Source organism: Psammomys obesus, unplaced genomic scaffold, assembly GCF_907164565.1.
Source record: "Psammomys obesus unplaced genomic scaffold, mPsaObe1.curated_primary_1811, whole genome shotgun sequence".
Classification (NCBI taxonomy): domain Eukaryota; kingdom Metazoa; phylum Chordata; class Mammalia; order Rodentia; family Muridae; genus Psammomys; species Psammomys obesus.
The window spans coordinates 16,343,631-16,355,325 of NW_026596162.1; the positions used below are offsets into that span (position 1 = coordinate 16,343,631).

At 52.1% G+C, this 11,695-nt stretch overlaps 1 protein-coding gene across 4 annotated transcripts in view; it reads right to left on the minus strand.

Moving 5' to 3' along the window:
- Positions 1 to 209: 209 nt before the first annotated feature.
- The window catches only part of Nfil3 (nuclear factor, interleukin 3 regulated), a 13,576-nt gene continuing 2,090 nt past the window's right edge, over positions 210 to 11,695 (minus strand). For 2 of the 4 annotated variants that reach the window (XM_055595223.1, XM_055595224.1), the window contains exon 2: positions 210 to 2,009. In XM_055595223.1, coding sequence (XP_055451198.1) covers positions 475 to 1,857 — 1,383 coding nt within the window. In that variant the 5' untranslated portion in view covers positions 1,858 to 2,009 and the 3' untranslated portion in view covers positions 210 to 474. Of the gene's footprint in view, positions 2,010 to 5,348; positions 5,752 to 11,513; positions 11,666 to 11,695 lie in introns of those variants that run through there. The other 2 variants (XM_055595222.1, XM_055595225.1) reach the window with 2 other exon arrangements.

The window sequence follows — 11,695 nt, forward strand, 5'->3', positions numbered from 1 at the left end:
CTGTGGGTTGCGCCCCAACCAGTTCCCCTTCTCTGGAGTTAGAGGTTTGTGTGCTCCTGAACCTGCCTCTCTGTACATGTGCTAGGGCTGTCTTGATTGTGCGGGGAGCACCTTATCCCCAACTGAGATATCCATCCCCCAGCGTCTACCTTAAGAAACTTAAGTGGCCTTTTCTTTTCCGATCAGACCAAGAGGAACAGAGCCAGTGCTGTGTTTGTCACCAATCCTTTATTGAAAGTGGCAACATACACGCTTTATAATAGAGCAAAAATAACGTTCGGTATGTACAGCCTCTGTGGGGGTTATCTGACTATACACCAGGCAGAGTGAGGGCATCAAGTCTTCAGCGTGTGCACACAGGACACCAGACAGACACCGGGTGCACACTACAGTGAAATGACATCAGAGGTCCAGTGGAAATTCAGCACGGTACCAACAGCATCCTCCTCCACGCGTAACTCAGTCAGTAGGCATTTACCTGGCGTCCGAGGCTGAGATAGGTTGTGTGGCTATGAACCTTTTGAGCGAGACCACCTCTGCAGATAAGTTTGCCATTCCCTGCTTCAAATACAAATTCTCAGCCTCAGAAACCTTATAGCCACTGTCTTTGACGTCCACCACTCCCGTTTTGAAGCTACTTTGAGTTTTGCCGTTCAGGTCTTTGTGATGCCAGTGTTCCGATCTGAGGGACCAATCTTGAATGTTCGTCACCTGCACTGAGAAAGGAGTGAGGGAGGGGGGGACCACACCCGAGGTGCCGTGCTTCTCCAGGTCGAAATGTCTCTTGGCCATCACGTCTGCGGGTGAAGAGAGTTTCTGCATGCCTTCAAAGTCGCTGTCCAAGGCCTCCACTTTGACCTGCATGGCCTTGGCTTTAATCCGGAGCTTGTGTGGTAAGGCAGAAGGGTTCACTTCTGGGACCTTCACCACCGTGGTGTGTCCCCGCTGCAGCTCCACCGGAGAATGGATGGGGCCCTTGGGCACCTGTTGCTCATCCTCCCCATCGGAAGACTTGCCCACCACACCCTCATCGGCCTCCGAGGTTCTCGGGCTGTTGCTGGTGGAGCCGTGGACCTGCAGGAGGGGCGGGGAGTGGGAGTAGGCAGAGAAGGAGCTTCCCATGTAGCTCTGGTAGATGGAGGTGGAGAAGGCACCCCGCTCCTCCCTGGGCTCCCTGGCCAAGTTCTCCAGCTCCACGGGCTCCTGCTTGATCACGGGGAACTTGCTCTCGGGGCTCCGGCAGCCGCCCTGCGCGGGGCTCTCCTGCGCGTGCTCCACGGAGGAGACCTCGGACACGTCCGAGAGGGAGCTCTGCGGAGAGTGCTTGATGACGGAGATGCAGCTGGCCGCCACCATCGTGGGCTCGTCCGCGAACGAGCTCACGGCGGCCTTGGACGTCTGGTAGTCCTGAAAGTATACGGCTGTGGAGTTACTGAGTTTCTGGATTTCCTGGGCGTACGCCGTGGAGCTAATTAAGCCAAACTTTAACTTCAGAGAGAGCAGCTCAGCTTTCAGAGTGGCATTTTCTTCGCCCAGCGCGATCAGCTTGTTCTCCAAAACCAGGTCGTTGAGCCGGCGCTTCTCGCGAGACCTTTTGGCGGCTTCGTTGTTCTTCCTCCTCTTCTCCCAGTACATGGCGTCTTTCTTCTCGTCCGGAATGAATTCCCGTTTCCTCCGACATGCGGAGGATTTGTTTTTCCCCACGCTCCCTTCGTTCAGGAGCAAATCTTCCCCCGAGGCCAGGTCCTCTGCCACCTCGGCCAAGGCCGAGCTCAGCACCATCATCTTGTCCGAGCTGCTGGTGGGGTCCAGGGGCGCAGGCTCCGTCTTGATGGTCTGCATTTTTCTCAGCTGCATCAGAAAGGTCCTTACCCCACGGACCTGACGGCGGACAACAAATCACTCTCCCAGTATTCTTTCAGGTTTGAAAACCTTCAGCTTCTCATCCATCAATATTCCCTCTGCTGTCGGCTGCAGGGTAAATCTGTCAGGTGCCTTTCATGGGTTATCTGCAACAGAGGAGAACATGATGAGTCCCTTGGGCAGATGTGCAGCAGCTGCAAAGGGGCCTGTGCTGAGCAGCCAAGGAGTATCGGTCGCAAACACGGCTCAGGTCTTTTCTTTAAAGAGTGAGCAAGCTGGGAGAAGATGTCAATACACAAATTCTTCCTCTTCAGTGGCAAAGACACTCTCTGCAGCGGACTGTGCGGTCCAGGAGAGTGAGGAAATCAGTTACTCAGTCACTCACCTACCCACCCAGTCACTAAATCTGTCACTTAGTCAATCATCCCTAAATCCATTCCCCTCCCCCCAGGTCAGACAGAGATAAAAGGCCACGTGCACTACGTAGGGTGATTCATGGCAGGAGGAGATGACAGGCACCCTGGTAACCCCGCAATGGTACGCTGCCCCGCCTCAGACAGAGAACATGGCTCTGCCGAGAAAACATGCGCATCTCTTTGCAAGAACTTAGCTTAGTAAACTCCTCAACACCTGTTAACCTGCTGTTCCCCCCAGCCCCCAGGCCTGGCGGCCCCCAGTCTCCCATGGGAACCCTACTGACCTCTCCCTCAAGCTGCTACACTTACTTGAAGTACCTGTACATATAAGACTCGAAATGCAAGAACCTCAGACTTTCAGGAGGGAGTGCCAAAGTGCTTCTGGAGGTCCTAAAGTTCAGCCTAACAGACTTCACTTATATATCCCCTTTGTACCAAAACACTTACTATTCAGAGGGACTTTTCTTTCTTTTCTTAAACAGAACCCTCTTGAAAGTTAAGATTACTTCAAAACCAGAGAAAGGTAATTATGGAAAGACCTTCTCTCGATCTTAGTAATTAGTTTCAAATAAAATATAAGAACTGAAAAATAGAACCATCAACTGTTTTTCACACCCACAAGTAAAATATTTATAATATGAATTGGGTCTTACTTTGTGGTGTGTGTGTGTGTACATGTGTAAGTGTGTGCATGGGTACGTGGGTACGTGTGTGTGTGTGTGTGTGTGTGTGTGTGTGTGTGTGTGCATGCGCATGTATGCTGGGGATAGAACCCAGGAGAGAGCTAGGTAAGCGTTCTATTCTAGGATTTGTCACAAGATAATAAACCTCTCTTTCTTGCTTTGGGGTTTGATTCTGACTCCACAGAGCAAACATGCACACAGCCGGTACACACCGTTCCCCTACCGCCCCCTTCAAGGTGATGTTTATCCTGACACAAAACAATTGCTTCAGCCACCATTACTATCAGCATTAATATCATTATTACTAATCTTTAGCAGAATATGTGTACATTTGTGTGTCTTTCTGTGTGGGCATGTGCGTGGGAGTGTCAGTGCCTGCCACGGCCGGAAGCTTCAGATCCCGCTGGAGCTGGAGCTCCAAGAGTGTGTAAGCTGCCCGCTGAGGGTGCTGGGAAGTGAACTCTGGTCCCCTGCAAGAGCAACACTCACTCTTAAGCAATGCGTTCTCTCTCTAGCCCCTATTATTATCTTAAAAAAAAATACGTGTGTGAGTGTGTTGCCTACCCAGTACACTTGGGAGGCCAGAAGAAGTCATTGGATCCCCTGGAGCTGAACTCACCAATGGTAATGAGCCACTGTGCGGGTGCTGGGAGTTGCACCCAGGTTCCCCTGCAAGAGCAGCACCAACTTTCCAGCCCCATTATTATCTTATAAAGAAAATAAAAAGTGCATCTGTTTCAACAAGGGGTCAGCGTTCCTGTGACCCAATGACTTTGTAGAGTTTCTATTGCTGTGATGAAACACCACAATCAAAGGAACTTGGGGAGGAAAGGGATTGTTTGGCTTCACCTCCATATCCCTGTTCATAGGTGAAGGAAGTCAGGACAGGAACTCAAGCAGGGCAGGAACACAGAGACAGGAGCTGATGCAGAGGCCCCGAGGAGGTGCTGCTGGTCCCTCCCTCATGGCTTGCTCAGCCTGCTTTCTTATAGAACCCAGGTCCAACTGCTTGGGGTAGCCTCACCCACAATGAGCTGGAGCCTGCTCCAGACAGCCCTGATAAAGAAAATGCACTACAGGCTTGCCCACAGCCTAGCCCTATGGAGGCATTTTCCCAGCTGAATCTCCCTCCTCTCCAGTGGCTCTAGCTTGTGCTGACATACACAGAGGAGGCAGCTAAAAGAGAGAAATGAAAGACTGTGCTACTAGCCAGAGATCACGCAGTAGTTTAAATCAGAGATGGCGATGGCTCTGGATTCTAAGCTCCCCAACAGTGAGTGCAGGGCAAATGCAGTTGACAGTCGCTTTTTATTTTATTATGATGTGCATAAAGTGTGTGTGTGTGTGAGGGCTGGAGGAGTCATCTGTATTACCTCTCCATCTTTTTTTTTTTAAAGCAATGTCGTTCAGTGGACCTAGAGATTCCTGTTCTATAAACATGCTTCCTAGGAAGCTCCCAGGACCTGCCTGTCTCTGCTCTCTGTCTCCCCAGCACTTGGGATTTCAAGCATGCTCTACCTCCCCATGGGCTCTGCGGATTCATACTCAACATCCAGGCCCTTGACCCACAGAGTCACCTATCTCCTCAGCACAGCTTCTAAAAGCACCCACATTTCTGATGACTGCTTCGGATCCCAGCGTCTCTCTTCATGACTAATCTAGCCATGACTTCACCTGTGTGTCACTGTTTGGGATCAACACAGAACGCTGGGGTAGCTTAGTCACTGTGTTTCTTTTTTGGTGAATAACTGACATGAAATGCCAGTTCTATGATGTTACCCCTTTTAGCGCCATTAACTCCATTACATCCATTAGCTGATATGACTGCTTAAAGACACAAATAAAAAAGAGAAATTTAAGAGCAGTCATCGCGTCATGCCAGCTGACATACTTTCCCACACCTACCGAGAAGACACCATCACAGCCATGCTTTTTACAACCTGCTGCAGGCAGGAGCTGTATTTCATAAGCCCAGATCCTTGAGTTTATTTAAGTCAGGTGATCTAAATATTCTCTGCAGTTTAAAAAATAAGACCCAACCTCAGAAAAGCAAGAAGAGTCCAATAGACAACATAAACTCTAGACAGAGTTTATCCTGCAGGGGTTCCTGTGGTTACAACAGACACAGACACAGACACACACACACACACACACACACACACACACACACACACACGCACATCTCTGACCTCTGACCTCTCAGAGGTGAGTCGAGGCAGTTCAGGTTCTACAGAGACGGAAACGAACAAACAGTGTGCCCTGAGCACAGGACATCTTCCTCGTTTAGGTATCAAGATGCACCACAAGCCTAGTTGGGTGCTGGGAAGTGAACTTGGGTCCCCTGGAAGACCAGCAAGCGCTCTTAACCCGGAGCCATCGCTCCTACCTGTGAAAACCTGGGAAAGCCACTTGATCACTTCATCACCTCCTCAGATGTAGGCTCAGCCTATTTTATTTCTTATCACCCTGTGGCATGTGTGGGGTCAGAGGCAGGCGTTCAGAAGTGCGTTCTCTCCTTCCACAGTGGGATCTGGGAACTGAATTCAGGTCATCGGGTCTGAGCAGTGAGCACTTTAATCCACTGACATTTTACACGGAGAACAAAACAACCTAGTTCCTGAGTGCCCATCTCAGGGCCCGCAGCTGCTTAGCAGGCCAAAGTACACCCAGGCCCAGCAGAAACACGTGCTTGCTGCGCATGTGGGGCCACGTACACAGGAGCTGTCTCTCACTGCCGGACCAGCCCTACCCCGGCAACGGACTGACCCACTTTTTCTGTTTGCATGCATCTGTAAATAAATGTGTCAAAACCTGATCCAGCTTATGGGAAAGGAAAAGATTCCAAGTCCAACAAGGGGTTACTTGAAAATTAGATTTAAACTTCAAGAACTGGATGACAACCCTGCCCTTTATTAGCACACCCATGTGCTTGCTGGCTGAAACGTGAACTGGTAAAACGACAGTCTCCACAGGACCAAGCGTTTCTAACATAACGGAGGAAGTCTGGAAGGCAGAGGCAGACAGGACATGCGGGAGCACCCATTAAAACCACCTCACAGCCTGAGAAAATGAAGCCCATGGAAGAGGGGGAGGGGTGGAGAGAGAGAGAGTGAGTTGTGTGTGTATAGAGAAAGGTATTTGTAAAAACCTAGTAGAGAAGCTTCCAAATGGGAACCATTACTACCTGTGAGAAAACAGTTTTCAGAAGAGGATTTGTTGTTTTTATTTATGCGTGCTCCTGCGTGAGCACACTGTGTCCCCATCCCCGCCTGTGGAGGTCAGGAGAGGGTGTTGTAGCCCCTGAAGCTGCAGTTACAGTCAGCTGTGAACTGCCTGGCGCTGGGCTTCAGAACCAACCTCCTAACCAGTGAGCCATCTCTCCAAGCCCCTGTTTGTGACAGTTTCTTGAAAAGATAATTGATGAATTTAGTAACTCCCCTGGAATCTTTCCTCTTTTCTTTGCTGTGAACATGGGCTCCCGATCCTCCTGCAGCATGACGTCTCGTGTGCTGGGACTGTAGGCATACACTCTGACATTGTTTTATGGGGTGCTGGTGATAGGGCCCAGGGCGAACACTGCCAACTGAGCTATGTCCTACTCTCCTCTGTGTCTCAGGGGACACCTCCATCAGAGCCTGGACTAGTGCAGAGCATAATGGCAACAGAATAAAACAACAGCAGTTACCCAAATGAGGGTGGGGGCTGGGGCTGGGGCATGGCAGAAAGCGCCTCAGTATCTCCAATCTCCCTAGCCTGGTTTCAAATGCTCTCTCTCACTCTCCTAATCGGCACTCCAGGTAACTGCCATTTATTGAGCTGTGCGCCTTATGAATAGAGTGGAAGGTTTATTTGAAGGCTACTTACTTAATTATATTTAAGATCCCTAGAAAGTTAATAAAAGACACCGTGTTCTGATAATTGAAAGGCTTATAAACACCCAAACTCCAGTGAAACCAGGTCCTCAAAGCCAGGATTATTAACGAATGGCATCCAGCAAATCCCCGCTAGACTTAAAAAACAAGCTCAAACTCTAATTAAAGCCATACGAGAAACACAATCCTCCCCCTTTCTAACGACAGGAAAATTAGTTGCAAAGAAATGTGAGAGGTAAGCAGGGGTGGTGGCAGTAAAAACTCATTTTGAAACTGAAAAAAAAAAAACCTCTCTTATGTAATTGTCTGTGATCGAAGGTCAGTGTCTTTCGACATTCACTTGTGAGGCCAATCTGGATAAAAATCAACTCAAATAAAATTGAGAAAAATAACAGGATATCAAACAATGTGCTAACCCGGCGAAATGCAGGCATACCTGACAAAAACAAGAAGTGAGCATTATAGGAAATCTCAATTACATTGTTTGTTATGTTTGACTCGAATCCCAAGCGTGCTCTCATTCCTCAATACAAATTAAAAATAAACAACTTTTAACAGCATCAATGCCATCTGGGTTACAATGGAAATAATGAGGCATGTGTGATTTCTAAGTTGGGTAAAAATAACGCTGAGTACTCCGACCGCGCCTCTCCAGCCTACGCTTCAATCAGACCTACATCTCGGAACCCGCTGATGGCCACGACTAGGTCAGCTAGAACGCTCCGCTGGCAGGGGTGAGTCAGGGGCCTTGCTCAACGTGTGCACAGCCTTTCACAAAGGGCTCTAATTTGCAGGCTGTTGCATCATGGTGATGTTATAATTGCCGAGATAAGCCCTCAACACAGAAAAGGAAACTGTTTCACCAAGTACAGTGAGCCTGTGTTCACTCATTGAAGGGACGGACAGGACGAGGCAGGCCAGCGGGCATGGCTAGCAGAGCTCCCATCTTCTTCAGCCCTGGCCTGGACTGCTCACCACCTTCCCCGAGTGGCTCTTTTGTAAAATGAGGGTGATGGGGGGTCCTCCACCTGCCTTGTGTAGTAACTGCCCTTCTGATTTCGGAATCAGGGTAACGATGACTCCAGGCTCCAGCCCTTTCTGCGAGGACCCCAGCTCCCCCAGACCCAGGTGTCAACAAGATTGAGAAGCATCAGTCTGCAGGGCTCTGGCTTTAGTTGTCGCCCACAGGGCTCCAACCACACTCCAAGATGGCGTATGTGTACAAGTGGAGGTGAGAACAGGTGATCTCAGACCCGAGGGTTAGAAGCAGACATCAGCCAGGCCAGAGAGCTTAAGTTCCAGAGATCTGGAAAAGGCCACACTACTCCTGCTGTGATGTCCCTTCCTACCACATTACCCCAAGCTACTTGGGACCCTGAAGTGCTTTGATGCTGTCAAGAATTCCCTTGGTGTAGACATTAAACAACACCTACAAGGCAAGAGTTTTCAGAAACAAAAGAGGACGGATCTTCACAGGCCCAATACCAACCCGTCCTTGCCCTTCCTGTGAGATCTGGTTCAGTAAAGGAAAGCGACCTCACACTAGCATTCTGGAAACATCCTTTGAGCCCCTGCTAACTGTCCAGATCCACAGGCTTCCCCTTGAGTTTCTCCGGAGGCCAGTGAAGGTCTACCGTAACTGGAGACAGAGGCCTGGGCAGCACCTGTCCCCTTTGTACCTCCCAAAGTTGTCTGTCAGTAACTGAAAGAGGGTTCCTAGGGTGTCCAGGAGCACCCTGGCGGTGAAGGCCAGAGGCCAGGCCTACCATCCGCAGACAGCAGCCAGATCGGAACACCCTCCACACACCTGGATGCCTCGCTGTGACACCGGAAGCCCGCTCAGAGAAACCTGCAGCTGGGATGACAGCGCAGAGGGGTACTTCTACGGAGGGATAGCTGCATCTGTGTGGGTGGTTGTGAATTAGGGACTCCTGACCATCTTTATAATCTTGGGCCTTTGACGATATAAACTTTAGGTACAAGAAAGAATAATAAAGAAGCAAAAAAAAAAAAAAATAAGTGGGTTCAACTAGCCACGTTCAAGCAGGAACCCTCCTATCATGACAAGACTGCCTCCCCGCCCCCCCCCCCTTTCTGTAGCCATTTAGAAAAGCCATTGCTTTTTCACTCTGGAGAAGAGCTTGGCTCGGAAATACAACGAGGACTCCAGAAACAAAGGTGTCTGTGGGGTCGCACTTAGCGGTGCCACGGAGTGGAGTCAGGCCCTCGCTGTGTCCGCCCGAGGCCCGTCTCGGCCGGAGCCTGCCCGGAGAAGGCACGCCCCGCTCTCCGCCTCAGGCCTCCTGGTGGGCGCAGGGCACCGCACTAGGCCCGCACTGGGCCGGTCGAGCCTCCGCCCCGCTCGGCGGCCGCGCCCCCAAGCCGCGCCGCTCCCCGGGCCCGCCTCCCGCCGGGTGGGCGGCGCAGCGGGGCCTCGGCGCCGCGAGGACCCCCGCGCCAGAACAAAGGAATGCGGGGAGGGGGCGGGGAAGCGCGCGGGCCACCGCGAGGCGCGTCCAGCCGCTGCCCAAGGCGCATCTTGGGCCGAGGTTTTTGCCTGCCGCCGCCAGGCGCGTGCCCGGTCCCCGGGGCGGGAGCGAGGGGCGCAGGGACGCGTGAAGGAAGGTGGCCAAGACCTCAGGCAGGCCTGGGTCTCCTAGCCCAGCTCCCAAAGGGGGTCGGGTCTGCTGCCGGGGGGGGGGGGGGGGCCGGGTGGGGGGGGGGGTGGGATTGATGGAACTGCAGTCTTGGAAAATGGCCGAAATAGGGGTAATAATGTGTTCCAGGGGTCACTATCTAGAATGTCTCCAGCCCCTAAAATCATACTGTGGTTCAATCATGTAAACGGTACGCTAAGAAAACGACACCTCACAGCCACTATTAAATACGTACAGTCACACGTCATTACACTAAGAGTCGGGGAAGAAATTGAACATCCGAATACTTACCATAATCATCTATCTCCAATGAGAAAAACTAGGTTACAGAGGCAAAAATACAATCTACTAACCTATATCTGCCTGCCATTGCTCATAGCTGATCCGGGGAGATTATGACGTGAAACAAATGCCTCTGACCTCATTAGCTGTTATTTACAAAAGCCAGAACAGAAACTGACGCCTGCCATTCCCTGCTGGCCTCCGAACGCAGCAGCTACTCCAAAGTGTCCTTTCAGATGATAAATGGGGCCCCGCGTTCAGTTCAGCAGCAGTCACTGGGCGCTGCGAAATGCCTTCCTAAAAATACAATCTTATCAGAGGTCTTGGAAGGCGTGCAGTTAAAACTACAGCAAATGGCCTTGAGCTTGTATTTGCACACAGCCCCGGAGAGACCAGAAATAGCACCGAGGCCACGATTGTTAAAATGTGATAGGGCTAAATTTAGAAAGACGTACATTTCATTTAGGGCAAAAGACACACAATTGGCAAGCACGAGCTGTGTCAAAGCTTAGCCGGTCGTCACTTTCCGGCTTAAAATATCCTTTAAAAGAACCGACAAAACCCCTGTTGATAACGACATTCTTAAACGCTGAGATTGCCCTACTTTCTTTGTGGCAAGATTATAAAAGCACGTAATTAGCGTCCTTTCTACGCTCAACGGCCAGCGAATTCGGCAGTTACATAACATAACATTTCCAGGAATCTATTAATGATCTGTCTTGTGGTGTCTTTAAGAGAGAGAGAGAGAGAGAGAGAGAGAGCGAGCAATGACGATAAGGTGAGGAAAAAGCTGATGGAACCGAACTCATTCCAGCTGGGAAAGCGGGGAGGCAAACGTCACAATGGCTCGTCCGGGTTTTAAAAATAACACCTCGGAACATTTAAGGAGCCCCCCTCCCCCGCGCGCATCGGTGCCCAACGCTAGGATTTCTCCTTTCTTAATAATGAATTCCGTAGGCTCGTTTTAAAAACATGCTTATCTGGGACGATGCTGGGGTACCGATAAGGATCTAATGCCCAACGCTGCGCTCAAATGACCAAATCCTTGCACACACACGCGCGCACTTTCTCCCATCGGTTCGTCCTCGGGGCCCACGCTTCACCGCGGGCCCATTATGCAATGTGAGAAAGGACACATCCCTCCACCTTCCCGAGGGCTCGTAAAACACGCTGACGACAAACAGGGTGGAAAACGTCGGTGCCGACACGGCGCCTGACACAAACAAGCGCCGCGCAGGCATCTCCGAACGCCGTCACGGCTCGCACTCTCAACCCTCCTTCTAAGCAAACCCACACAGTTCCCCGTGACTCAACCCTCCCCCTGGCCAGACGGGAGAGGGGACCAGCGCCGGGGGGACCCCGGAGAGCAGGGCGCGTCGTCTGGCTGCTAAGGGGATCGGCCTCCACTCCGCCTCCCCGGCGCGCTCCTCTCCACCGAAACATCAATTTTCCTGAAATCCGGAGACGTTATGCAATAGCGGGGAGAGGGAGGGAGACAGGGCTACGTGCGGGCGCCAGGGCGCTGCAATCAAAGCAGCTACCTTAAGGTGGCGAGTCCCCCTCCTGCCAAGGCAGCAAAAGTTTATGTAATGCATGCCCCGCGCACACTCGCCGCCTCCCGCCAGCCCTACGCCGCGCCCGCACGCGCCCCGCGCCCCACGCCCGCCGGCGGCGCGCTCCGAGAGCGGGCGCCGAGCGGAGCCGGGTCCCCCCAGGGCCGCCGGTGGGCGGAGCGCTTACCGTGGTTCAGCTCCCCCGGCCCGGGAGGAGAAAGGAAGGGCGGCGGGAACCGGGCCCGAGGCCCCCGGGGCGCGAGCTGAGCTCCGCCGGGCCCTCGGCGGGCGGCGGCGAGGGCGCGGCGCGGGAGACGGGCGGGCGCGCCTGGTCCGCGGGCGCCGTGGCCGCGCGGAGAGATGTGTGTT